The sequence below is a fragment of the Cucurbita pepo genome, chromosome 3 (assembly GCF_057944985.1).
Source record: "Cucurbita pepo subsp. pepo isolate OVF chromosome 3, ASM5794498v1, whole genome shotgun sequence".
Lineage (NCBI taxonomy): Eukaryota > Viridiplantae > Streptophyta > Magnoliopsida > Cucurbitales > Cucurbitaceae > Cucurbita > Cucurbita pepo.
Genome location: NC_141800.1, coordinates 4,585,600 through 4,613,193, shown reverse-complemented (window position 1 = coordinate 4,613,193; position 27,594 = coordinate 4,585,600). Strand labels below are relative to the sequence as shown.

Sequence of the window (27,594 nt, the reverse complement as noted above, 5' to 3'; positions counted from 1 at the left end):
ATATTATATACGAGAGTGAAAATCGAGTTATATTTATATAAACAGCATCAGTAATTTATTTATATTTCACCAACTCCATTTTTTAATGCTTTGAAAAGAAACACATGATTTGTTTTTATTATTCTCACGTATTTGTATATTTTTAATTGAGCAAAACCACTCCTACTTTTATTATTTATTTTTAAATAGTTTAAAATTTTAAAACATATTTTATTTTAAAAATACCTTTAAACTTTGGAGCGTTTAATAATATTTTAAATTTATAGTTGAATGTGTGGTAACACGTTTGAATTTGTATATAAAAAGAGCAACACGTTGATAATTTGTGTCATAATCTTGAAGGCAACCACTAAGAAGGAAAGAAAGAAACATATACATTACTAAGTCTAAGTTAAAAAAAAAAATTTAATGATTGAACAATAGCTCAAGCCCAAGTTCAAGCTCACACTAGCCAATATTGTTTGTTTTGGCCCATTACGTATTATCGTCAGTCTTACAGTTATAAAACGCGTCTATTAAGAAGAAGTTCCTCCCTGGGGACCAGTATCATCGCTGACACACCACCGGTATATGGTTCTGATATCATTTATAATCACATTAAAAGATAGATATTATAGTTGTCAGTTCCACGATTTTTAAACATGTCTACTAGGGAGAGATTTCTCCATTGTGGTCTCATCATCTTTGCTGATACAGCGCTAGTATTTGACTTTGATATGATTTGTAACCGTCCAAGCCCATCGTCAGTAGATATTGTCTATATTGACTCGTTACATATCATCGTAAGGAGATATTGTCTTAATCAAAAGAAAGTAAAGTATTCTAGGAAAATATTTAAAATTAAATTAAAAAATTTGTGGTCTATAATTTGTGCATTAAGATATTGGTTTGGGCTATTATTTTATCCCTTCCAATAATCCATTAAACAACCAAAAAATAAATAAATAAATATATATATATATATATATATATATATATATATATATATATATATATATATATATATATATTTTTTTTTTTTTTTTTTTCTTTTTTTCAATTCCTCTTATTTCCATTCTAATTCTTTTAGAAGTTTAACCATATTTTTGAAAGATATAGTAGCAGTCTTCATTCCTAGATTAATAGTAAGATAATTTTTTATAAAATGTTAAAAATATTAATGTAACGATCCTAGATTTTTATTGACCTAAAGTTGCTACAGTATACATAACGTTGTCGTTTTATGCAAAAATAATCGTTCGAAACATAATCATAAAATATTATCATGAACTTACATTTCAATAAAGTATCTTTAAAACAAACAAATGGAAAAATTAAAATAGACATAAGTAAAAATAAATAGAAATACACTATAGCCTACGAAATTAAATACAATTATTCTATAGATGTGTCATGGTCTTTAAAGTTGCGTTGTCATCGTCAACCGTGCAGGAGAGCTTTGGCTTTACCTAAAAAAAAATAGCATGGGACTTGAGTGTTTTTAAGAAATGCTCAGTAAGTGACCTATGATTGGGGTTAGATGTAAATACATACAATCATGAAGGAGACCTATCATTTAAATTTGTATTCTCTTAGGTGACTATCCTAAGCGGGTCATTGGATATGTATTTACTATTCTACACACGGCTCATATGTGCGAATATATATGGACCCACTAGTCGATTCGTACACCTCCTAGACTCCTTTCCTTGTTGGACTAGCATTCTCTAGTGCACTTGCCGGACATCCGATAGGAATAGTGACCGTCATAGTATTATGATAAACATAATAATCATTTTTCTTTTTGTAATGTACGTGTGCGTACCCATCGTAAATAGGAAAATTTCCCAATGCATGAGGTCCCAATATTTTTCATTCATTAATCCATGTAAATCAACTCTTTCTATTTTCCTTCTTATCATATCATTTTATAACATGGCCTTTAAAACATATATCGGGTTGAATACCGTATCGAAATATATTTACTGTGTATCATTCCTATCATACATCATATTATGTTACATCATGTAAATAACACGTCCTTCAATATATCATATCATATCATGCATGTATCATATCACAAGGCTTATGGCAGGGTATGTTATATGAAAGTGGGTCGTCATGGAAAAATAGATTATTATAAAGTAGTGAACCATTTTCATTTACACTATTTGGCAAAGAGTAAAAGCTCTTTCCCATGGAGGCTTCTATAATAAGAATAACCCTACATAATTAACTTTATAAGGAAATATAAAAATAATGAGAGAAAGCTTAACTTGCATACCTGATGATGCCTGTAGTTGATGGACGAACAAGTTCTTCTTCTCTTCAATATCAAAGTGAAATGTCCATGTTAAGAAGATGAGAAATTGTTTGCCAATCTTCTCCTTTTCCTTCTTAGTACCTCTCTATCATTTTGGGGCTACCCCAAATTCTCAAGAATGGCAAAGAGCTAACATGGTGGCTATCAATACTGATCTGAGGTTTGGACAGTTGTAAACGGATAATCGTGAGAGTGTGAAGTCGCTTATCCATTTGGGTAGGGTTATTAAATTTAGACATGTGCTTATGTGAAGTTCTCTAAGAGTCGTCACATATTGTATCCCATTAGGTAAATAGTCCAATTTAGGAATTCCAAAAATATATAGAACGTAGAGACTTCGAAACTCTTTCCATAGTACATCATTAGTAGGATGTTGTGCAAAAGCAGAAGACATATTTAAACTTTTGCAATATTTGATTTCAAGATGTTTGAGATTTGTGAAATGATAGAATAACTCTTTTGGCAGAAAATCAAGATCATCAATGTTACTAAGATGAAAATAAGACACTTTAGTCTGAGTAGAAGAACACTCTTCAACACAATAATTGATCGTCCTTTCGATTACCACATTAAATAGTTGTAAACTAATTCCACTCAGATATAGTGCCTTCAAAGGTGCTTGCCAAGGAATTGAAGCCAAATGAGGACAACCAACAATCACAAGTTCACAAAGGCAGGACATTGTTATAGGAAATGATGCAATGTTCGGCGAAGCTTCCGATGAATTTTCACTCTTCCACCATCCTTTTAAATTGTGCATGTCTACAATGCTTAACTCTTGGAGGGATGGAAAAAACATTGATGAAGAAGGATATTCATTGTTGTCAATGTAATCAATATTGGGTAATGATTTAAGACTCAAATACTTGAGAAAAGGAAATTGATCAAATTGTGGGAGAGCTTGCAATTTGAAGCAATCTAAAAGGTTTATGCTGACCAAGTTAAAAAGGGTATTAGAGGATAGCCAATCACATAGTCTGACTTCTGGATATCCGCATATGTGTATCATTCGAACCTTTGAATGTGGTTGTAAGCATTTCAAAACCTCTTTGCACTCATTGTCCAAGACATTATTCATATGTTGTTCCTCGTAATAGGTCCAAGCTAACATCAAATTTTGAACACCCAACTTCAATCCCAAGTTAAAAGAACACTTTTCCAAATCATCAGCGGTACAAACTTCCAAACCTTTAATAATTAATGAGCCCTTCAAGTTCTTCAGTCTATTCAACTCGCTTAAATCACAACCCGTATCTTTCTTCAGTACAAACAAATTCATTGTTTGAAGTCTAGTAAGCTCGCCTAGTCCTTTAGGCATATGAGTCAAAGCATTGCAACCACGTAAATCAAGATGCTTAAGGTTGACACATTTTTTAATATCTTTCGGCAGTTCTCTTAATAGAGAGTAATCTTGAAGGATAAGTGTTTCCAAATTGTGCAATGCAGCAATAGAATCTGGGAGGAACTTTATCTTCCGATTTCTAGTAAGGCTTAGATACCTCAGCTTCATCCAATTTCTTGCATCTTTCGGCAACTCTCGTAGACACTCACACTCATCAAGGATGAGTGTTTCCAAATTGTACAATTTAGTTATGGAATTCGGAAGAAACTCAAGTTCACGTAGACATATGTTCAGATATCTTAAATGTTTCAACTTGCCAATAGATCTGAGCAATGCTTTAAAAGTACCAGGAAAGCTCACATTCAAATTCAAACTCAACGTCCTTAATCGCAAAAACATTGAAGGGATTGGGTTAAGGACTTTTTCGCCATGCATACCTCGAGCATGAATAATTAATGTTCTTACATTCTTTGCCGCTAACAATAATTCTAGGGACTTCAATTGTATACCGAACTGATGGCAAATATTGATGTGTCGGGTACTTTCATCGACGACGCTGTTCTCATCCATAGAAATGTATTAATTTTTTACTCTTGAACAAGCAAGATCATGTATCAAGTCGTGCATCTTAAACTGTATTATGTCACCCATTTCATTTATTGTGACGTCTTGAAAGAATGACCTTAATAATAATGTTATGAAATATTCTTCACCAATATCATTTGACTCAACTGTGCCAATTGATTGAATGAAACCTTGCGCCACCCATTGCTTTATCACTTCATCCTTCTGAATGTTATAATCTTTGGGAAACAAAGCACAGTATAAAAAACATTGTTTCAAACTAGGTTCGAGATGGCTATAACTGAGCTCCAAAATTGATAGCATGAATTCTGTCTCTTTTGTTTGCTCCAAAACTCGAGAAAGCTCCATATTTTTGAAATTCAACCAAAGATGATGTTCTGGTTTCTTGGCATATAAAAGACGTCCTATCGTTCTTATTGCAAGAGGAAGACCTTTTAACTTTACCACAATCTCCTCCCCAATTTCGATTAGATCTGAATTTTCAAGTTCTTTTTCTAATCCTTCGCCTCCAAAAGCCATTTTTTTGAATAATAGCCAAGCATTCTTGTCATCCAATGCTCTTAAAGTATAACATGAGGTTGTATCAAAAGTGTTCGCAACTTGCCCATGACGTGTTGTGATCAAAATTTTACTACCTGATGCACCACCCATTAATAATCCTTTGAGAGTAACCCATTTCTCGTATTTTTCATTCCACACATCATCCATGATGAGTAAGAACTTTTTCCCATCAATATGCTTTCGAAGTTCCCTTTGCAACAATTCCAGTTGAAGATTTTCAGGTTTCTTTCTTGTTACCGACTCTATAATCTTTTCAACAATAATTTTTACTCCAAACTCTTCAGAAATACACACCCATAGTTTCATCTCAAAATGTTTCGTGGTGCTTTCATTATTGTAGACAGATTGAGCAAGTGCGGTCTTTCCTAACCCTCCCATTCCAACTATGGCAATCACTACAATATTCTCCTTGGTTTTAGGATTTGTATTTAGGAGAAGATCTATAATTATAATTACTTTCTTGTCGTCATCCCTTCCCACCACTTCATCATCACATATGAAAGAGGAAGTCTCTCGACTCTTCCTCAACTCATCATCTCGAGTATTCATCATACGCTCAGAGAAATGGAATTGGTTTTTATCAGCATCAACAGATTTCAATTTCTCTTTAATGTCTTTAATTTTGTGACTCATTTTAAACCGGAATGCAATTTGATGAGGCAGAGAGAAAACTTCACGTACCTTTTTTCGTCCCTCTTTTAGCTTCGGCCATAACTTGTTGCCTCAAGGTTTCATAAGCGAACTCGTCAATCAAGTCATCGACATCGTAGAAAGCCTCGTTGACCCTTGAAATCCAATTCTTCACTGCATGGGTGTTGGATTGTTGCTCCTCTGCATCAAGAAGCAAAGCTTCCATGGCTGAAATAGTATGTTTCAGCTGGTTAAGCTCGTCATCCACACCCCAAAGCAATTGAAACTTAGGGGTGGATTGTGAGATTCCACGTCGGTTTGGGAGGAGAACCAAACATTTATTTATAAGGGTAGAAACATCTCCCTAGTACATGTGTTTGGTGCGTAAACCTCTATCCTAATATATTTATATTTTTCATTATTAAAACATATTTTGTTCATTGAAATTAAAATAAATAAATAAATAAAACTAAAAGTTTCAATAATGCATGAGAGCACGGATCACGGCCGCATGCCACCAAAATTTTGTCTTCATTCAATAATAATAATAATAATAATAATAATAATAATATAACCAACCAAGTAAAAATAGTATTTATAAATTTAATTTTAAAATAATCAACCAATGTGTTAAACTTGGGCTTTTCTTTTGTTAGGAAAAAAACTGGGCTTTTTTCTAGTTTTATCCGGGCCCAAAAGCCCAAATCGGATAAGAAAATAAATGATTTCCGCAGCCAGGATTCGAACCTGGATTTCTCAACAGAAATTTTCCAGTTGTGCTACTGCGGATTTTGATTGACTAATGCAAAGTAAATTATATATACTTTCAAAAAAAATTTGGGGTAATGAATTATTGATTATATTTTTTCTCTTAGGACGAATCGTTATCTAAAATGTGCATGATATGAGAAAACTTATTAACTTCGTATTATTCTACACTTAATTAATTATAAAGAAGGATTATTAACTATTATGAACTAATAACCTTAAATTTGATTGGTTGTTAGAGTTGGTCTTCGGTCAACGCTCTCGGTTGTCAATCCTAATTTGCTAGGATTAAAGATCGATGACCAAAATTAGGATCAATGATGGAGGTCAACAACTAAAATCATGTATCAGTGATCAACAATTTGGACATTGTGTTTTACCATACTTTTCATTGATTTTCTATTTATATTTTGATTTTATATTATACTTTCAAATTTTATGAGTTAGTTCATACATTTGTGGAGTTAATCGTCTCATTTGTGTTCATGTATATAACAATATGCAAAAAAGAAAAAGAAAAAAAAAACTCACGATAAGGATTTGAAGATCTAATATCGAAAGCTTTCGATGTGAGCAATAAAAAAAGGATTAAAGTGATGAAGACAATTAGAAGTATCTACGAGGGAGCTTACATTTGGCTTTTCGAAATCCCCCATTTGTTGTTATGTAAGCATGCATTTAGTGGCTACTCCCATCCCAAAACATCACGTGTGAAGCTTTGATTGCCACCATATTAGAAGTTAGAGGCAAAGTGATCATTGATATCGTTGAATGGATTAAACTTGATCTTCTGAGATGATTCGAAGAACATAAAAGATAAAATGAAGAATGTGGAGGGAAGAATGTGTTTGAAAATTCAAAAGGAATTACTTGGGCCGGAGAAGAAAATTTTGAGGTTAATTGGGGTGGTAGCGGGATATACCTAATGAACTTAAGTATAGAAATTGTTTATCTTGGAAATAAGAGTTCGACTAGAATTCCACGTAAACATGTTATTATTTTCATATTTTATTAGTCTAATATAATTGATAAGGTGGATGATTGCTTCTCTATAACCAGGTATGAAATAATAATTAAAAAAAAATTATGCTTAAGTAACGAGAATATAATCTAACGATAGATATTAGTTTTTTTTAAGATTAATAGTCAATGATTTTCTCTTCATTAATTAACGAGAATTATATGTTCCGCCCCAAACATACTTAGATTTTGTTTATTTGAGTAATTAAGTTGAAGATTAAATTACATTTTTTTTAAAATATAAATTATATTGAAAATTTAAAATTATTAATTAAATAAATCTTTAAAAAAACATATAAACTAAAAAATAAATGAGATTTTTTTTTTTTTTTCAGGATAAAGATTGATTTTGTTGGGGAAAATATGATATAAATAAAGAGGAAAATATAAATCTATGAAAGATTTAAACTTCATAAAAGAGGTGTACTTTTTTTTTGTTCTATTTATATTATTATTTCTTCCTTAAATTATTTATTTATCTTGATTTTTTTTTAACTCGTCTCTTTTTTTTTTTTTTATATGATTTTTTCTAATTCTTTAAATTATTTATATATATTATTTATTTTTTCAAATTTTCTTATAAATTATTTATTTGAGAATAATTATTAATATTAACGTTTAAACAAAAGGCATATTATTTATGATATATTTATCCATGAATTAAAATTAAATTAAAATTTAATGGATTAAAATTATTTTAATAATTTAATTTAATAAAAATAAACTAACAAAAGTAATAAAATAAAATTGGACTATGAAAAAAATTATGAAATTCTTAAAAGTAATTCATCTTTGTTAGAAGTACGTAATAAAATTATTGAAAATATTTTATTTTATGAAACTCTAGTAACATTTTCTATGCAATACCAAACACCGTTATTTGATTCGTCGTCATCTTGTCCTCTGACATTCTATTACGAGGCATCTTATTCTCCATAAAAAAAAAAAACTCCGACCCCTATATTAACCATACAAAAATTAAAGGGAGATCCCTCTGCTTTTAATTTTTTTCAAAAACACTATTACATCATATCTAAACATACGGTTCAAAGAATAAATTCTTTTAGATATGACAAAAATACTTTTACCATGTCAAAAGCATCTTGGGACGTAGATTCACGATAAGTTTGAGATAACCTCTAAAAGAAAAATTGGATATTTGATTACTCGTTAACTATACATAATTATTTTTATAAAGTTGAGATTAAATTAACAGTTTAGTTATAATTCTTCAACTTTGTATTTGTTTAATCCATACACATTAAAAACTGTCTAATAAATTCTTAAACTTTTAATTTAATAAATTTTCAAAATTTTAATTTTGAATCAAATAACTTACTAGTAAAATATAATTTAAAAATCTAATAAATCTTACTTTTAATTTTTTTAATTTATTCTAACACAAAATTTAGGTAAGAAAATTAATACTAAGATAGAAATAGTGAAGGGCAAAACAGGAAATTTGGCGAAGTTAATTTTGTACGTTGAAGTCTTCAAATAAAACGCGCGTCATCTACAGATGCCATAATCGATTCAGGGACTTGAAATGGAGGAACGTCCCTTTGTTATTTCTACAGAACCACAGCAGGTTCGTCTTCTTTCTCTCTTATCCTTCGATGCGTATTTGTTAATCGATTAGTTATGAATATTTGTATCCGTTTTATACACTCGATTCATTCATTTGTTATTCTTTCCTGTGATTTTGGAGTTGATATGAAGTGGGGAACACTCTTCTGTTAGGATTCTATAATCTTGTTTCTTGCATTTGTGCATTGCCGTTTTCCTGCAAATCTGTCTACTGGCCTTTTGTTTGTTTTGATTCATGTACTGTTTTGTTTTCGTCTGAAAACTCCTTTTTAGAAGTTTTGATTGAAGGAATTGTTATGGTTGGGGTGTGTTTTTAGTGAGGAATTGAACATGGATTAACTTTTGATTGTTGTGATAATTGGTTTGAGGAATTGAATGAATGGTTTTTCTATGTTGCGTACTTTGTTTATGGGTCTTTGAGCCCTTCCTTCCAATGTAGTTTTTGTTTGCTTTTAGTGGATGGGGCTCCGTTGGTTTCTACAAATACATCTAGAGATTTGCAGGAAGGTTTTGTGCCTCCAAGTTGTGTTCAAACCATCTCTTAAGATCAATTATTCAAAGGAACAGAACACCCAACAGCTATCTTATAAGGGCCAATCAATTTAAACTATTATCAAAAGGAAAGAATTATGAAATCTGTATAAAAGTGGAGATTTCCCACATGAATTATTTGCATGATGCTTGTCCTTGTCTTGTAAGGTGGAGGATGGAGGTGAAAGTCCGAGGTACACTATTGATGAAGCTCTTGTATCCATGGGTTTTGGGAATTACCAAATTCTTGTGCTTGTTTATGCTGGAATGGGATGGGTTTCAGAAGCTATGGAAATGATGTTACTCTCCTTTGTTGGACCTGCAGTTCAGTCTGCGTGGAGCCTTTCTCCCCGTGAAGAGTCTTTGATTACCAGTGTGGTTTTTGCAGGCATGTTAGTTGGGGCCTATTCATGGGGCATAGTTTCTGATATCTACGGACGAAGGCAGGTCTCCTTTATTCTAATATCATTTCACTTTCATTTACATATGTGTAAGCTTGATGATGCGACTTCCTTCCACTTCTTAATACATTTTGAACAATCTACTTGCATCCTTGGCTTTCAATTTGAACAATCTTTGGACTGATACTTATAAAAAATTGTATTATATTCCGAACTTTGAAATTGAGTTCTTATGATATAGAACTGAACGTTTATGACAATCTTGATTCTATATTTCCTTTGGTTTTTCTCATTCAGGAAAGGTTTCTTCATTACAGCAACAATCACTTCCATCGCTGGATTTCTAAGTGTTTTTGCCCCAAATTATATATCTTTGTTGATTCTTCGCTGTCTAGTTGGCGTTGGGTTGGGAGGTGGCCCTGTACTTGCATCCTGGTTCTTGGAATTCATTCCTGCTCCTGAAAGAGGCACGTGGATGGTTATTTTTTCAGCATTCTGGACCATTGGAACAATCCTTGAAGCTTCATTGGCATGGGTATAATCTAGCTTTCAGTTATGTTCCAGTGCATGTTCATTTCTAGTCAAGCAACTTTGCAGACGATATCTAATTTTGGAGATTAGGGTGATTTGCCTGCGATGAGCGATGAGACTGAACTCCGAAGTGAGGTAGACACGAGGCAGTGTGTCAGTAAGGACGCTGAACCCCAAAGGGGTGGATTGTGAGATCCCACGTCGGTTGGGGAGGAGAACGAAACATTTTTTAGAAGGGTGTGGAAACCTCTCCCTAATGACTAGTTTTAAAAATTTTGAGGGGAGGAAAGCCTAAAGAGGACAATATCTGCTAGCGGTGGGGTTCGCTGGTTACAATTTTCTTATTTTATTTATTTTTGTATAGTCTATGCTTTTCAGCCGAGACCATTAAAATGGTTGCAGTCACCTTTATGTATGCCCTCTTACTTGCAGATGGTCATGCCAAAATTGGGCTGGAGGTGGCTCCTCGCACTTTCTTCTTTTCCTTCATTTCTCCTACTACTCTTCTACCAATTTACTCCGGAGTCCCCACGATATCTCATTTTACAAGGTAGAACAAGTGATGCAGCTATTATTTTAGAGAAAATAGCACGACGTAATAGAACAAATCTCCCTCCTGGTGTTCTTGTTTCTAGTGACACATGTGATTTTGAGAAGCAACGTATTCCCCTGGAAGTTGCACAATTGCTTTCACCAACACAAACGAAAGTTGAAACTTCTCAAGCAACAAAATTTAATATGGTGGGTCTCTCTCCATTGTTAAAGCTTCTTTCTCGAGAACTGATTGTGTCTACATTACTCCTTTGGGTGGTTTTCTTTGGCAATGCCTTCTCTTACTATGGCCTCGTGTTGCTGACCTCTGAGTTGACTGGGACAGATAGCTGTACGTCTACTGATTTACATCTAAAAGAACATGAAGATTTCCACTTCAGAGATGTCTTTATCTCTAGTTTTGCAGGTAACAGTCTTCTGGTTTTTCCAAAGTTTCCTCTAGTTAGGGGCAACCCTTTGTTGCGTGGATGATAATCTAACCACAAATTTTCTTTGAAGAGTTACCTGGTCTATTATTATCAGCTGTCATGGTTGACAAAATCGGGCGTAAGCTATCGATGTCTTCACTGTTCTTCCTGGGCGCCACATTTCTATTTCCCCTAGCGTTTTATAGGATTGATGGATTGACAACGAGCCTTTTGTTTGGAGCTCGCGTATGTATCACATCTACATTCACAGTTGTCTGTATATATGCTCCTGAGGTAAGTTGGAACACTAAACTTTACATTGCCAAGATAACATTGTGATGTTTTAAGAGAATGGTCTGTTGTTGTCTGCTTTTTAAGAGAATGGTCTGTTGTTGTCTGCTTTTGATACTATGGTTTTTTTTATCTGGACTTGCTTTCTCCTATCATATGCCTTTCTTCTTTAAAACTGAACTCTTTTACTCTTTTATGTTATGGATTGTCATAGATTTACTCTCTTATAAGAACATCTTTATTTTCCTCCATGTTTACGTTTTTTGGTATAACAATGGTTCTTGTCTTGAGATTTTTATGTAGTTTTTCTCAAGCTCTTTCTTATTTATACTCTTACAATCTATGCAATCCTCAGATATATCCGACCTCAATCCGAACAACTGGTTTTGGGGTTGCTAGCTCTATTGGAAGAATAGGGGGAATGTTATGCCCTCTTGTGGCAGTAGCTTTGGTTAAAGGATGCCATCAAACAGCGGCCATTGTTTTGTTTGAGATTGTATTTTTTGTGTCAGGGATCTGTGTTGTGTTCTTCCCATTTGAAACCAAGGGACAAGATCTTCCTGAAACAATGTAGCTGGAAAGCTCAGAAATCATACTGATCACATAGTTCTAGTAGGACTCGATCTCGGCCCCATTACCTTTGTTCATTATCTGCTGCTATAGATGTCGTTGAAGAGACCGTATCCTTCAGTATCGACTCTGCACTCGTCGTGCACATGTATAATACAAGGTGTACCATATTTGTATTCTCAAACTCTTAGATGGATAAAATGTAGGATGACACTAGAATAAGCATACTTCATATGAATATTTATGTTCCGATTAAATTCATGTGGTTTAGACACTTGTTGTAATATCTTTCACGTGTACTAAACACATAGTCGTCTCTTTTGTCGAAGATCTCACATTGAAAAGCTGAAGAGACTTAGAAACTTCTCCCATGGAGTTAATAATGGTTCAAAATAGAGATGTTTATTTTACTCGTAAGGTCATAGCCATGTGGGGACTCGCCCCAAATGGAGAGGGGATTCCCAATTTAGACGGAGAATGAGGGAGGAACAGGGATACATCCCATTAGATAAATTGGGTCAGAGTCGGGATTATATTCTCTACTCCCGTCTTCGCCTTATCCGGCTCGATCCGGTCTAAAAACTATATTTTCTTAGGGTTTAGTTTAAGGTTGAAATGGTAAATTGGTGGGTGTGATAAAAGCAGGGCCAGAAACTAGTTATCCTTTTTCTTCCCATCCTATTATATTCAAGCCATCCATATCAACACGTGGATCAACGCCGATCTTCAAAAAAGCGTTTCAAAAATCAACACACATTATCCAGAAGAAGAGGAAGATGATTCGATTCTCGAAGGCCAGAGCAGAGTAGAGTCAAAATCGAATCCAAAACTTCAGAATGATAAGCCATGTAAAAGGTCCATTTCCACCGATACCAGCCCTAGCGCATCCAAATTGGAACAGCGCCGTCGTCCGATTCACCGCTCCGCTTGCGCTGACCAGAGCCAGTTGCCGGATTGCAACCACTGCGGCGGCGATTTTAGCAGCCGCAGTCGTGATTGTTTCGCCGGCGCCGTCAGCCGCTATCGAGAGTAGCAGCAACTTATCGGAACAACAAGAAGAAAGTACTACGCTGTCTAACATTCCGCAGACGCTTTCCGGCGAGTGCGCGCAGCCGAGCGACTGTAAGAAGGCGAGAATTCAACGGCCGAAGTCGAGGAAGGCGGAATCGTGCACGATTAAGTGCGTTGGAACTTGCATTCGAGGCGGCGATGGATCACCCGGAGAAGGCCCTCTGAACATCAGAAGGTGAGTATAGATTATTGGAAAATGGCAATTGATGAACACACACAAAATTTGTAGGAAATTAAGCGGAATTCTTAGTGTTTGATCTCTGGAATTTCTTCGTTTATTGTTTACAGACCGATTGTTGTTTTCAAGCAAGGTTTTCGAAGTCGTCAATACTGGTACGTATGCCTCTTTGAATCTCAAAGTAATTTTAATTTTATTCCATTTTTGTTTGAGCAAAAAGTCAGTAAATGAAACATTTGAAACCAAGTTTAAAATTGAAGAAAAAAGGGTTACCCATTGGGGATTACCATCAACTAGAGGCCAGTGATCACAACGACCATTTCAGTAATGGTCAGTTGTTGCTGGACTCGATTTCTTGCCGCCGGTCCTGGACACTAGTCATTGTTCGCTCGGTCCCAATCATTGTTCATCAGCCCCCAATCTCTGTTCTCCTATCACCAGCCATCGATCACCAATCCCCAGTCTCAGTCGATGGTCTTTGATCCCAGATGCTACTTATTGGTCCCTGATCTCAATTGGGCCATTGGCGACCCTTGATCACAGTCATTAGTCAGTGATCCTCAACCTTGTTGCTACGATTGACAATTGGGTTCGGTAATTGTTAACCACCTACCACTGTCGGTGACCAACTCTAACCACCACTAAAATTTGAAGTTACTAGTTCGTATCTCGTGTTTGCATATATTAGGTTATCGAAGAAGTCATGTCCCTTGGATGATAAAAGTCTCACATCGGCTAATTGACTGATCATGAGTTTATAATAAAAAAAACTCTCTCAATGAAGCCTTTTGAAAAAGCTCAAAGCAAAGTCACAAAAACTTACACTCAAAGTCAACAATATCATATCATTGTGGAGAGTCGTGTATTCTTTTAGAACCTATTTTTGAACCTTCTTAATAATCGGTTAAGTTTTGGGGATTTTGCAGTTTGGTGGAGTGTTCAGATATCTGCAATTTGATAGGCGATGGTGATGATGGACCTTGACTACACTTTTTTTTCTGTGCTATTTTATTACTTTCATTACAACCTTAAATTCATCTTTTTCATTCTCAAAATTAGTTTCTAATATTGTATTTTATGTTTGTTTGTTTTTTTTTTTTTTTTTTTTTTTTTTTTTTTTTTAATTATTTAAAAAAATGTATTTTTTTTAATATAAAAATTGATTGTTTTGAATATTAATAAACCCGAAAGAAATGTAAATGCTATTTGATTCTACTTTTGAGATTCAAAAACTTAACCAAAACTGGATAACATTTTTAAACTAAAAGAACACTAAAAAATGGAAAATCTAAACGAACTGAATCCAACATCTGTTTGATTATGATCAAACAGACATTTTGGTGAAATTTGAAATTTTTATGTTTTGTTGTTGATCAACTTTTCAAACATAAACTTTCACATTTTCAATTTTAATTAAAATTTTAAAAATTATTTTTTTCACACAAATAAATTAAATTTCAATTTTGTAATTAGTAGATAAGAATATTCATCATGACCTATTAAATATATATTTGACAAAACATTTAATTTTTAAGTAAATATGTGAGGGACCATAGAATACAAATTTGAAACTTTACAAATATATTATTACAGAAAATAACAAATTTAGAGATTTATCCGACACAAATTTAAATATCCTATATTGACACAAATCTAGATTCTTCCAATCTTATATGAACTTGTGCCCCGAGCTTGAGGTTTTTAGGGTCAATCACTAGACATGGTAAATCTTTTTTTTATTATTGTAAACATTAATTTATATATATTCATAATCGTTTAATATTATGTTGTAAAAAAAAAAAAAAAAAAAAAAAAAAAAAAACTAGTAAATTTTAATATCTTTACTAAGAGACCACCCATGAAATTCATATATAAAAAGAACAGGAGATTAGCCAAACTATATAAAATGAAGAAAAAAAAAAAAAAAAAAAAAGGTAAAGCTTATTGGGACTGTATAAATATGCACATGAATCACCCTTAGAATATGAACTAAACTCCCTTCCCCTTAGATGCAAAATATACAAAACTTAGGAGCACCATTTCCACCTACCTAACATCAACAATTCTTCCTAAAATCTAAATTTACACCCACATTGTGCAACCAACCAAAGGCAGGATGGATGAAGATATCATTGCAATGAAGATTTCTCAGCCAAAAACAAGTATCGAAAGCGAGAATCGAAAGGAAGAATACCACAGTTTCGAGACCCGATTAGGCTTTGTCGCCTCTGAGATATGCAACCCTGAACAAACGCAGCTTGATGGGGTGGAAGGTAGTGAGATATCCACACTGCTAAATTTGCATCGTCAACCGAGTTTTTGGCGAAACAATATAGCAGTTTCGGTACCAATAATCTCCCTTTGTTGCTAACACCTACCGAAGCTCGAATGAAATCGCGTTGTGCCTCTACAAGATCCTCTTGAATATTGTTTGCATTGTAGATCCTCACCTATATACGTAGAAAAATGTTAATATGTCGGTACACTATCTTACACGTGAGTTTTCTGGTCTAGAATTACCGCAGGAGATGAGTACGTTCCACAGCTTAGAGCGAATGTTAAAAGTGGTTCGTGTTTGTCTATTGCAAATCTTCGCTGCTCCTCGGTCACCTTCGACTTATGAAGAGCGAGAAGCAAAGCCTGGTTATGATATAGGGTAATGAGGCAATGAAGTGTGATACAGAGAATAACCAAGAAAATGTAAGAACATTTTATAGCAAGTGCATACAATTTGTGGCCTGTGAACTGGTGGTTTCATCTTGAGGATGCCATATTCAATTCCTGTTGCACTGAAAGAATGCCCACCAACTGTGTATGCTGCCTGTAAGAGTACATTTCAAATGATATACATCATTAACACCCAAAAAGAAAGAAGCTGGAGATGAAACTACACATTTTGACTGAACCGGTGCATTGCTTGCTTTCAAAGTGATATCAAGAATGATACATGAACACAAAGACTTTGAATGCACATCTTATCTTATGCAGCCAAGAAGGGTCTCACTCTTTCCATTACACTCATGCATCTCAAGTCTTATCACCAACCAAACCCACCTCTTTTGTTTCTCTCTCCAATCAATGTGGGATCTCACAATCCACCCTCTTTGGAGGCCAGCGTCCTCACTGGCACACTACTCGGTGTCTGGCTTTGATACCATTTGTAATAGCTCAAGCCTATTGCTAGCAAATATTGTCCGTTTTGGCCCGTTACATATTGTTGTTAGCCTTACAGTTTTAAAACGCGTCTGCTGGGAAGAGATTTTCACACTCTTATAAGGAATGCTTTGTTACTCTCTCCAACCGATGTGGGATCTCACAGATGACTACTTGTGGAGGAAAGTAACTATAGGGTAAACCTGAAAACGACCTAACTATATTTTATAATTAAACACAGAAGAAATAAGAGGCTCTAAAATATGAATCCACGTACAAGGAAAAAGAAAGGAGCAAAATAATGCCTTGAAATTCAAACCTTTTGCATCAAAGAGAAAAGTTTCAGTTCACTTTTTGGAACTCCATAAGCCAGGTAAGCCTGTAAAAAATAAGACAAGATATGAACAACCAACTTAGCATTTGTTTGTGTAACGGACCAAGCCCACCTCTAGCAGATATTGTCTTCTTTGGGATTTCCCTCAAGGTTTTTTAAAACGCATCTACTAGGGAGAAGTTTCCACAATCTTATAAAGAATGTTTCGATCTCCATATCTCACAATCCACCCCCTTTCGGGCCCAGCGTCCTCGCTGGTACTCGTGAGATCCCACATCGATTGGAGAGGGGAACAGGTGCCAGCGAGGACATTGGACCCTGAAGGAGGGTGAATTATGAGATCCCACATCGGTTGGAGAGGGGAACGAAACCTTCTTTATAAGGGTGTTGAAACCTATCCCTAGTACACACATGTTAAGAACCTTGACAGGGAGCCCAAAAGAGAAAGTCCAAATAAGACAATATCTGCTAGCAGTGGGCTTGAGAATGCTCTCACAGTTGACCACAAACGTATTAAACCGAATTCAACAAGGAGAAGCCACTTACATGCATGATCAGTGCATTATATAAATTAATCCAGAACGCAAGTCTTTCGTCTCTGTTTAAGTGAATGGGATTCACTTTTGCAAGCTGCTCAACAAGAGTGCTGTTCACAAAACAGATACATTAAGGCAAAAACAGGCCAAAACTAGATTGCAGTAAGATAATATGGTCTATGAACACTACCGGAACTTCCTCAATTCACCAGCAGCATATTCTAATTGCTTCTTCCCGACCGACATCCAAGAAACTTCAGCTGCCTGTGAATAATTCCCAATGTCAGCCCAGCTTAATTTTCCACGTACACTGTATGGATCACAAGCATTCTGTGTGGCTAATACTTCAGAGCTACTTGGAATATCAATTTGTGGACTTTGTACTCTTGATGAAATAATCGACCGTTCAGATGACGACCACCACGACGAATTGGAGAGATGTCCTCGGGGTGACACAGGTGAGTGGTTTTCTATTGTTGATGATTTGGATGGCACAGCTGAATCTGCTAGTGAGATGAATATGTTCTTCATACATCTGACCATTTCTTCTGACAATATATTAGGGTGATGCCAGAGGCCACTTGCTAGTGGACCTCGAGACATTTTGTCACATTCTATTGGTCGGGAACGTTCATTGACCTCTGTCACCGACGTCGTCTCAGGATGTGTTTCAACTAGGCCAACTGCACTCTGATTCAGCATAAACAAAGCTACAGCGTTAACTAAATGCATTGAAGAACTCAGCAGAAAAACGAAGTTTTAGTTAAAGAAAAGATATATATTTACATCAAAAGAAAAGAACATTGTGGTGAGATACCGATTTTTTCTTGGTGTCAGAATTGGAGCAACGAGAAGTTGAACAAGGTGATGAATGCATTAGACGATATTCTGCAAGCTTTCTTTCATTCTTTTCTTGACTAAGTTGGAAATGTAAAGAGACGATTTCTTGCTCGAGTCGTACAACTGCATCTTCCAACACTGCAATGCTAGATAAAAGATCTTGGGCCTGCACAAATTTCAACGCAAGAATATTGCACAATGATTTAAAATTAGAAGAAATTTTGAACAATCCAAGCCACTACTTGCTGATAGGGTCCTCTCTGGGATTTCCCTTCTAGGCTTCCCCTCAAGGTTTTAAATTGCGTTTATTAGAGAGAGGTTTCCACACCCTTATAAGTAATGCTTTATTCCCTTCTCCAACCGATGTGGGACCCCCCACCCAATCCACCCCCTTTGGGGTCCAGCGTCCTTGCTGGCACATTGCCCGGTGTTTGACTCTGATACCATTTTTAATAGCTCAAGCCCACCACTAACAGATATTGTCCTTTTTGGGCTTTCCCTTCTAGGTTTCCCGCAAGGTTTTAAAAATGTGTCTGCTAGAGAGAGGTTTTCATAGCCTTATTATAAGGAATGATTCGTTCCCTTCTCCAATCAATGTGAGATCTCACAATCAACCTCCTTTGGCACACTGCCCGGTGTCTGGCTCTGATACTATTTGTAACCGCCCAAGCCCACCACTAGCAGATATTGCCCGCTTTGGTCCATTACGCATTGCTGTCAACCTCACGATTTTAAAACGCGTTTGCTCGAGAAAGGTTTCCACACCCTGGTAAGGAATGCTTAGTTCCCCTCTCTAACAGTTGTGAGATCTCACAATCCACCCCCTTGAGTGCCAGCATCCTCGGCACACCGAAAAAGAAAAAGAGAAACAGAGAAGATCCTTGAGGAAACTAAAATTTGGTAGCTCTAAAGCACTTAAAATGGCTTTACTTCACTACCAGTATATTATTTCATAATCCCCCAAAGATCATCATTATTAGTAAAATTGGATATTGAGGAGGTTTTTCAAATTTTGAAGCATAAATAGAATGGAATATATCTTAAATCATTAAACTCACCAACTGGATACTCAATAAATTGCGTAGTTACAAGCAACATACATGATGAGGGAGGCATGAGAAGTTGGCTAATCTTAGATCCTTCTTTTGAATAGCATCTTCAAGCGAGGTATGCAGCTCAATCTCTTCTTGCAACTTTTGTTGTAACCTTCTCACCTACAACATAACATTTTTAACCCAACAATCAAACCAACTGGGAATCTCCTAGTCACGTTGAAACACTAAGTTCAATAGATCCAATGATCTTGGAAAAAGGAACAGGATGACAGGATTTCTTTGAAGCGTAGGTGACATTTCCTGATGCTTTACTAACTTAAATATAAACATGTTGAAGGCAAATCTATGATGATATTTAGACACTTACATCTTGTTCAAGCTGAAATCTGTAGGGAAAAGAACCATCATCTTTCTCCAATACGCCATGATTGCTCTGCTACATTAAGCAAAACTCAGAAACAATGGGGAATGTAATGCGTAGATTACATTTTACAGCCAAATCATGTTGTTAAAAAGCAATAGATGACTAGATTAATCGACTCACTAAAACGTTACGACGCTACTAGTGTTTTAAGGCGAACCATTCAAATAGAGAAACAGAAGGAGAAGAAGATCTTTCAACTTTTCCTCTCCTAGGTAGTTTGATTCTCGCTTCAAATTTATCCGAGCTATCTAAGCATCGTGCCACATAAGCTTGTCGCCCGTCACAAATTAACACACAGTAAAAGAATAGTATAATTGAAAAACGTTAAAGCACGAATTGGAACTATTTGCTAATAGAGATGAAACTAAAACAGATATTCAAGTTACTTAAAATATTGTCCTCTTTGGGCTTTCCCTTTCAAGCTTTTTTTCAAGTGTTTTAAACCACGTCTCCTAGGAAGAGGTTTCCACACCCTTATAAAGAATGCTACGTTCTCCTCCCTAACCGATGTGGGATCTCACATTTTCTGTGTTCAGAACTTAGCTATACACGAGAGAGAAATAAGTTCACAAGCTAATACCAATATAAAGCAAACTCCTCAATCCTGTACATTGAGCATAATAGTCAGCATTTATCAGCTCAGTCGAAGGTTGAGGACGTATGGCTCGAGGTGAAGGAACCCGACCTCAACCACTTTGCAGTTAGCAATTACCTTAGTTCGTGCTATACGTCACTAGTAGTTTGCAGTGAGCAATTATCAGATATTTGCACAGAACAAAAAACAGCAATTATTAGACAACAATTGTGTTTACGGGTATCATTATTTTTCACTCTCAAGTCAGTTTTTGCTGCAACCCAAGCCCACCACTAGCAAATATTGTCCGCTCCATTAGCTTTACGGTTTTAAAACGCATCTACTAGGGGAGGTTTCCACACCTTTATAAGAAATGCTTCGTTTCCCACCCAACCGATGTGAGATCTCACAGTTTTTGTGCATAGTTACAGTTCGAAATTACAGTAGAACATTAGAAAACATTGTAATCCTTCCTTCCATTTATACCCAGTAACAAAAAACCATGTCCATAACACCTTACCTCTAAAAACGAGTCAGCACAGCCAAGCTCAACAACATTCCCTGAATTAGAACTGAACCCAGAGAGGGGATCACATCTGTGACATCAAAATGACAATAAAAGGAAAGAAAATCATTGAAAAGGAAGCACAACTGGATCTCTACAAAAAACAAAAGAAATGAAGAACATAATAAGTCCAAGGAGAAGAGCAGCTTTACAAGCAAACTCCAGTTTGAGCAGGTAAATCCGACATTCTGGGTTTATGAGGTTCAGTGGCCTCTACATAACAAAAAAAAGATCCAAAATAAGCATCACAAGTCCGACATTCACCCCAAAATCTAGATTCTGGGTAACCCACATCTTAAACGAAGAACCCATATCTGCTAACCTTACAGAGCATCCGAATCGAGAGCCATGGCCCAGAGATGCAGACTCATAAATGCACAGTGACGCCGTCGCCTGCGAAGAGACGACATAATAAAAATGAAGACAAAAAAGGAAATAGCCCCTCATGAAGGCACAGTTACGAGTCATTTTCAAGAAGAAAAGGCAACCCATTACATTATAAACACAATGAGAACCAGTGAACCTAATCAAACGATGATTCAAAAGTAAGGCATAAACAAAAGAAAAACCCAAAGAAGAGCCGAAAAACCTCAACTGATGTGATGGGTGTTCCGCGAAAATCAGGGCTGAGCCAAAAAAGAAGGAATGATTCAAGTTTTTGTGGGAAAGTGGAGCTGTTCGTTCTTCAAATTTATTTTCGTTTCCGCTTTTTGCAGTGGGAGTGGTTAAAAGTTTTGAAGAAGCCACAAAAGTTGAGCAATATGATTAAATAAAGCAATAAAGGAGCCTCCACTGTCGCAGCGACCCACTTCCCTCGTGTTGGTGGAAAGTCGGTGGCGTTTTGTGTATCAGTGAAATTCATATCAATATCTCATCTCATCGACTAAACGTCAAAATTCAAATTTAATCCACTTAGCTCCTTCATTTATTATTGTTGTTTTAGATTAGGGTGGGAGATTCAAACACTAATCTTTTAGTTAAGTAATAAAACGTTACCTAAAAGTCAAACCAATCTGAAAATACTATTTTTTGTTTTAGATGGATAACTTTATCCAAACTCAAAATATAAAGTGACATTTTTTACGATACCCAACAAGAAAAAGAAAACCGTTCATCATCCAATTCCGTAAACATCGTACGAAGAATTGGCAAATGTAAGATTTTCTGGACAAAACGCCTTGAATCAGAGGAAAAGAGGGCCTCAACGTGGCACTCCTACTGCGAGAAAGATCGTCGAAATGCCCATCTTCTTTGCGTGGTTGGGAAAATTCAGAGCCATGAACAGTCCCTTCTCAGCTTCTACCACTAATTTCCATTTCATTTTTGCATTTTCTGGGCTTCTTCCTTTTTCTATGGGCGAGAAACCAAATGGGTTGCTTTCATTTTCCAATCCAAACTTCAAACTGATCGATTCCTCAGGTAACCGTTGGTTCAGAGTTCAATGCCTATGGAGGCAATGGCCGCGACGATATCTTGTGGGAATTTGAGCAGTACAACAACCCATCAGTGTAAATGGAAGCAGAGATTGAGACGGTCATCAGATCCATACAGAACGGTCTTCTTCTCTAATTCCTTTCGGAGTGGTAATGGAAGGTTTCCCGATCGTTGATTACGAGGGCCGCTGCGAATACTGACAATAAGGGCGAAAAGAAAGCTGCTGATGAAGAGAAAGTGGATTCTAGTGAAGGGTTTCAACAGCCGCCGCCGAAGCCGAAGATTACATTGGACGATGTGAATCCGGTTGGGTTGGGACGGAAGTCCCGCCAACTGTTCGATGAAATGTGGAGGAATTTTTCTGGGTTGGGACAGATCTCGAGGACCACACGGATGGATGATAAGGAAGCTCTTGATGCTCTGCTTATTAGGGAGGGGCCTATGTGTGAGTTCGCTATCCCTGGGGCTCAAAATACCACTGTGCTTGTTGTTGGTGCCACTAGCCGCATTGGCCGCATTGTTGTTCGTAAGCTTATGCTCAGAGGCTACAGTGTCAAGGTTTTACTTCTTTTGTTCTTGTCTGATGAAATCATGTTTGTAGATGTTATGTTCATTGAGCCATCGATTTATCCTTAAGCTAAGCAGGCTTTAGTGAGGAAGGCAGATGATGATGTCGTGGATGTGCTTCCACGGTCGGTGGAAATAGTGATTGGAGATGTTGGTGATGCTAATACCCTTAAGGCTGCTGTGGAAGGATGCAATAAAATCATCTATTGTGCAACTGCTCGTTCCACCATTACTGCTGATCTCTTCAGGGTTGATCATCAAGGAGTTTACAATATCACCAAAGCATTTCAGGTCTGTCTTTCTGCACTCATAAATCATAATCACCGAGCACTTTGTTTGTAATAGCCCAAGTCCACCGCTAGCAGATATTGTCTTGTTTGGCTTTCGAACTTTCCCTCAAGGTTTCGTTCTCCTCCCCAACCGATGTGGGATCTCACAATCCACCCCTTTCGGGGCCCAGTATCCTCACGGGCACTCATTCCTTTCTCCAATCAATGTGGGTCCCTCCAATCCACCCCTTCGGGGCCCAGCATCCTTGCTGGCACACCACCTCGTGTCCACCCTCCTTCGGGGTTCAACCTCCTCACTAGCATATTACTCGATGTCTGGCTCTAATACCATTTGTGCCCAAGCCCACTGCTAGTAGATATTGTCCTATTTGGCTTTCCCTCAAGATTTTAAAACGTGTCTACTAGCGAGAGGTTTCCACACCCTTATAAAGAATGTTTCGTTCTCCTCACTAATCGATGTGGGATCTCACAATCCACTCCCTTCGGGGCCCAGTGTCCTCGCTGGCACTCGTTCCTCTCTCCAATCGACGTGGAATCTCACAGTAATGGAATGGACTGGACTGTTGGTTGCATTTTCACTGAAATTTTAAGCATTAGATATTGGCTCCTTTATTTCTCTTAAATGTCATAGTTGCCCATGCATCTATTCCTCGAACTGTCAAAGAAGAGATGAATGAGCCAGAACAGTCAGTCAATCCTCAACTCAAGACTGAAGATGAATGAGACTTGACAGGGTTTGAAATCGGGTATAGGAAATCGGGTATAGGAAAGAAAAGAGCTCACAATAGATCATTCATGCAAACCCAATACCCACGAAAGTGCTTGGCAAAAGCTGATACCTGATATAAATTGCAGGACTATAATAATAAGCTAGCCCAACTTCGAGCTGGAAAAAGCAGCAAAAGTAAGCTTCTGCTTGCGAAGTTCAAATCTGAAGAATCGCTGAATGGCTGGGAAGTTCGCCAAGGAACTTACTTCCAGGATGTTGTTGCTGCTAAGTATGATGGAGGCATGGATGCAAAATTTGAATATACCGAAACTGGAGAGGCTGTCTTCTCAGGTAAAACTCATTTATACTGAATAAATCATACAATATGGCTGGTTCATGGAATTTCTCTCCACTTAGTGATAAATTTAAGACCAGTGGGGCTGCGTTGAACCAAATTAATAATACAATAATGTATATAGATATGAATCAGCATATAATGTTTTTGACATTCATTGTAGGATACGTTTTTACAAGGGGAGGGTATGTTGAGTTATCGACAAAGCTTTCCTTACCATTGGGATCCACTCTTGACAGGTTCCTGATTTACTTAAATATCATTATCAATTTTGGTCAAGAGTTCTTCATTTTAATAAAGGTTTGATTATAAATACCTTTGTTTCTTCTATGTTTGATCTCTAGATATGAGGGGCTCATTCTTTCAGTAGGTGGGAATGGTAGATCTTATGTGTTAATTCTTGAAGCTGGTCCTTCAGCTGATACAACTCAAAGTAAACTATATTTCTCAAGATTTAGCACAAAAGCTGGATTTTGTAGGGTAAGAATCTCTTAACAAAAGTATTGTAATATCATACAGATGCAAACATCTTGAACAAATTCAAATTTGTTAATATCGCCATGTTCGAAACAGTTCACAAGATTGTATCAATGATTGACAGGTTAGAATACCTTTCTCATCGTTCCGCCCTGTAAAACCGGATGATCCTCCTCTTGATCCATTTCTTGTGCATACATTGACCATTCGTTTCGAGCCCAGGAGACAGGTTGGTGCGTCAACTCTGTAAGAGATGATCAAGTAAAGCAACTTTATTATACAGGATGCATGATAAAGACCATAACTCTACGTTCAATTTTGCAGAGAGCTGTTGAAGGGCCTGCAGCAGGCGTAAAGCAGCAAGACTTGAGAAGCTTTGAACTAATATTGGAGTATATAAAAGCCTTGCCTGTGAGTTATTTTAGGTGCTTCTACGTTTTTTCATTTTGATGGGCATCATTTGAGGAATGTTATATCAGCTGTAGTCTGCTCTGACTTCAGTCTGGCAAATGCCTTGATCATTAGTACATGATAAAGTTATGGCATGTTTGATCACATTGTCGTTTTTTTGAATTAAACATGTTTTCTTACCATTTATTTATTTTGTTCTTCATCTTCTTTAAGAAAAGTTTGGAGTTCATAACCAAATTGCAAAAAGAAAATCAGATTTTTTGAAAGCCACGGTATTGTTTGATAACATTTTTGTTCTGGTAGATGTAAGATCCCACATCGGTTAGAGAGGTGAAACATTTCTTATAAGGGTGTGGAAACCTCTCCCTAACAGACGCATTTTAAAACTATGAGGCTAACAGCGATACGTAATGAGCTAAAGCAGACAATATCTACTAGCTGTGCGTTTGGGCTGTTACAAATGGTATCAGAGCTAGGCACCAAGCGGTGTGCCAGCGAGGACGTTGGAACCTCGAAGGGGTGGGTTGTGAGAACCCACATCAATTGGAGAGGAGAACGAAACATTCCTTATAAGGGTGTGAAAACTTCTCCCTAACAGACGTGTTTTAGAACGTGAGGCTGATGGTGATACGTAACGGGCCAAAGCGAACAATATCTACTAGCGGTGGGCTTGGGCTGTTACAAATGATATCAGAGCTGGCCATCGAACGGTGTGCCAGTGAGGACACTAGGACCCAAGAGGGGTGGATTGTGAGATCCCACATCGGTTGGAGGGGAGAACGAAACATTTCTTATAAAGGTGTGGAAACATCTCCCTAACAGACGCGTTTTAAAACCATGAGGCTGATAACGATATGTAATGGGTCAAAGCGGACAATATCTGCTAGCGGTAGGCTTGGGCTGTTACAAATGGTATCAAAGCTAGGCAGTGAGCGATGTGCCAGCAAGAACGTTGGGCCCCCAAGGAGGGGTGGGTTGTGAGATCCCACATCGGTTGGAGAGGAAAACGAAACATTCCTTATAAGGGTGTGGAAACATCTTCCTAACATACGCGTTTTAAAATCGTGAGGCTGATGGTGATATGTAACGGGCCAAAGCAGACAATATCTGCTAGCGGTAGGCTTGGACTGTTACATATCTCATTTGGCTAGAAAACATTTACATATTTTCTTACGAAAGCGTCCATAATCGGTGTGTTTACAGACTGGGCAGGAGACAGACTTCATCTTGGTTTCATGTACAGGATCTGGTGTAGAACCAACCAGAAGGGAGCAGGTTCTCAAGTCGAAAAGGGTATCCTTCTTTTCCTCATATTGTTCCTTTTGGCCATTTCACTATTCAGTGTTCTTTATAAATGTATAGAACTTCTTGCCTTCAGGCTGGGGAAGATTCATTGAGAAGATCAGGCCTCGGTTACACAATTATCCGTCCAGGCCCCCTCAAGGTATAGTTTTCACAGCATTCGATATATGTGTGACAGTAACAATTGAAATGTGAGCAGTTTTCCAAGTTTCTTGTTCCTTGTTCTTCAGAAATGTAACAAAAAATTTGTTGATGCAGGAAGAACCTGGCGGCCAACGTGCCCTCATATTCGACCAGGGAAACAGGATAACTCAGGTAAGAAAAATGATCTTTTTTCCTCAACATAGACGATCAAACTCGGTCCTTACTCCTTTGCTGGTTTACCATTTGAACATTTTAGGCCATAAGCTGTGCTGATGTTGCTGATATCTGTGTAAAAGCGTTGCATGATTCTACTGCAAGAAACAAGAGCTTTGACGTGAGTAGAAACTTTTCTTTCATGAGCATTACTGTTCTTTCTCATGACCAGCAAAGTTAAAGTCGTACTGTTTCCAGGTTTGCTATGAATATATTGCTGAGCAAGGAAGAGAACTCTATGAGCTGGTAAGAAACCAAGAATCTTTTTCCGTGTCCAACTTTTAACAAGTTTCATTTCTTATGCTTGATTCTTCAGATAATCAGAACTTATTAATCATATCACAATCAAACATTTAAATCAAATTGGAAGAGTTCGTTGGAAGTCGAAAACTACTTGGTACCCAACTTATTGGTCTATTAAGAACGTTACCCTTCTAACCTCCTTGGGTTGGTCCAATGGTCAATAAGGGCTAAGCCATGGTGGCCACCTACTTAGGGTAGTTACCTAGACAACCAAATATAGTAAGATCAGGTGGTTGTTCGGTGGGAACAGTCAGGGTATAAGACAAGCTGGCCCAAACACTTGTGGATATAAAAGGAAAACAAAATGTCGTGGTGGTGAGTTTGCTAGTCGTCTTCAAGGTCTCATGCTTTTATGTGTTTGTTTGCAGGTAGCTCACTTGCCAGACAAAGCCAACAACTACCTGACCCCTGCCTTGTCTGTTCTGGAAAAGAATACATGATATAGTATCACAGGCCTCTTCTCATCACCTCCAGAGTTCGTATTCATCAACAACGAATACTACATCTCTTGAAAGTTGCCTCTAAAATCATAGTTCTACACAGTATATACAAAACATGTACAAATTCATTCCCTGTTTGGC

General features: G+C 36.8%; 4 protein-coding genes and 1 pseudogene across 7 annotated transcripts; 3 read left to right on the top strand and 2 right to left on the bottom strand.

The window, feature by feature from the left end:
• Nucleotides 1–2,414: 2,414 nt before the first annotated feature.
• On the bottom strand, nucleotides 2,415–6,844 carry LOC111805949 (disease resistance protein RGA2-like; annotated as a pseudogene).
• A 1,836-nt stretch (nucleotides 6,845–8,680) lies between these two features.
• On the top strand, nucleotides 8,681–12,406 carry LOC111791770 (organic cation/carnitine transporter 7). 2 transcript variants are annotated; one of them, XM_023673241.2, is made up of 6 exons: nucleotides 8,681–8,796; nucleotides 9,495–9,769; nucleotides 10,025–10,262; nucleotides 10,691–11,216; nucleotides 11,309–11,511; nucleotides 11,864–12,406. In XM_023673241.2, the coding sequence occupies exons 1-6, from the start codon at nucleotides 8,755–8,757 to the stop codon at nucleotides 12,080–12,082; spliced, it is 1,503 nt and encodes a 500-aa protein (XP_023529009.2). In that variant the 5' UTR covers nucleotides 8,681–8,754; the 3' UTR covers nucleotides 12,083–12,406. The 2 variants fall into 2 exon arrangements, with proteins under 2 accessions (XP_023529009.2, XP_086978677.1); XM_087122551.1 differs by having other exon boundaries at nucleotides 8,736–8,796; nucleotides 9,652–9,769.
• A 309-nt stretch (nucleotides 12,407–12,715) lies between these two features.
• Nucleotides 12,716–14,432, top strand: LOC111790064 (uncharacterized). Of its 2 annotated transcripts, none has more exons than XM_023670854.2 (3): nucleotides 12,716–13,324; nucleotides 13,438–13,482; nucleotides 13,769–13,892. In XM_023670854.2, the coding sequence occupies exons 1-3, from the start codon at nucleotides 12,915–12,917 to the stop codon at nucleotides 13,875–13,877; spliced, it is 564 nt and encodes a 187-aa protein (XP_023526622.2). In that variant the 5' UTR covers nucleotides 12,716–12,914; the 3' UTR covers nucleotides 13,878–13,892. The 2 variants fall into 2 exon arrangements, with proteins under 2 accessions (XP_023526622.2, XP_023526623.1); XM_023670855.2 differs by lacking the exon at nucleotides 13,769–13,892 and adding an exon at nucleotides 14,254–14,432 and having other exon boundaries at nucleotides 12,735–13,324.
• Nucleotides 14,433–15,249: 817 nt separating this feature from the next.
• On the bottom strand, nucleotides 15,250–21,563 carry LOC111791085 (uncharacterized). 2 transcript variants are annotated; one of them, XM_023672286.2, is made up of 13 exons: nucleotides 21,404–21,563; nucleotides 21,131–21,201; nucleotides 20,961–21,021; nucleotides 20,764–20,839; nucleotides 19,613–19,678; nucleotides 19,291–19,404; nucleotides 18,168–18,356; nucleotides 17,541–18,040; nucleotides 17,361–17,460; nucleotides 16,800–16,859; nucleotides 16,056–16,148; nucleotides 15,848–15,967; nucleotides 15,250–15,777 (listed from the first exon to the last, which is right to left on the bottom strand). In XM_023672286.2, exons 3-13 carry the CDS (start codon nucleotides 20,993–20,995, stop codon nucleotides 15,457–15,459), a joined length of 1,674 nt encoding a protein of 557 aa, XP_023528054.2. In that variant the 5' UTR covers nucleotides 20,996–21,021; nucleotides 21,131–21,201; nucleotides 21,404–21,563; the 3' UTR covers nucleotides 15,250–15,456. The 2 variants fall into 2 exon arrangements, with proteins under 2 accessions (XP_023528054.2, XP_086977997.1); XM_087121871.1 differs by having other exon boundaries at nucleotides 21,398–21,553.
• Nucleotides 21,564–21,849: 286 nt separating this feature from the next.
• LOC111791084 (protein HIGH CHLOROPHYLL FLUORESCENCE PHENOTYPE 173, chloroplastic-like) lies at nucleotides 21,850–27,586 on the top strand. The gene is given in 14 exon segments (XM_087121870.1): nucleotides 21,850–22,400; nucleotides 22,403–22,800; nucleotides 22,888–23,100; nucleotides 23,955–24,159; nucleotides 24,327–24,402; nucleotides 24,508–24,643; nucleotides 24,765–24,869; nucleotides 24,965–25,051; nucleotides 26,255–26,344; nucleotides 26,430–26,495; nucleotides 26,612–26,668; nucleotides 26,754–26,831; nucleotides 26,909–26,956; nucleotides 27,382–27,586. Coding segments are annotated over 14 exon segments (1,782 nt in total). The 5' UTR covers nucleotides 21,850–22,249; the 3' UTR covers nucleotides 27,454–27,586.
• The last annotated feature ends 8 nt before the right edge of the window (nucleotides 27,587–27,594 follow it).

Coding starts and splice junctions, on each gene's coding strand:
- LOC111790064 (XM_023670854.2), top strand. CDS start 12,915: ATGATAAGCCATGTAAAAGGTCCATTTCCACCGATACCAGCCCTAGCG. Junction 13,325..13,437: donor GGCCCTCTGAACATCAGAAG/GTGAGTATAGAT, acceptor TATTGTTTACAG/ACCGATTGTTGTTTTCAAGC. Junction 13,483..13,768: donor TTTCGAAGTCGTCAATACTG/GTACGTATGCCT, acceptor TCCTATCACCAG/CCATCGATCACCAATCCCCA.
- LOC111791085 (XM_023672286.2), bottom strand. CDS start 20,995: ATGTCGGATTTACCTGCTCAAACTGGAGTTTGCTT. Junction 20,840..20,960: donor GCTCAAACTGGAGTTTGCTT/GTAAAGCTGCTC, acceptor TTGATGTCACAG/ATGTGATCCCCTCTCTGGGT. Junction 16,149..16,799: donor TTTTCTCTTTGATGCAAAAG/GTTTGAATTTCA, acceptor GTACTCTTACAG/GCAGCATACACAGTTGGTGG.
- LOC111791770 (XM_023673241.2), top strand. CDS start 8,755: ATGGAGGAACGTCCCTTTGTTATTTCTACAGAACCACAGCAG. Junction 9,770..10,024: donor TCTGATATCTACGGACGAAG/GCAGGTCTCCTT, acceptor TTTCTCATTCAG/GAAAGGTTTCTTCATTACAG. Junction 10,263..10,690: donor TTGAAGCTTCATTGGCATGG/GTATAATCTAGC, acceptor TCTTACTTGCAG/ATGGTCATGCCAAAATTGGG.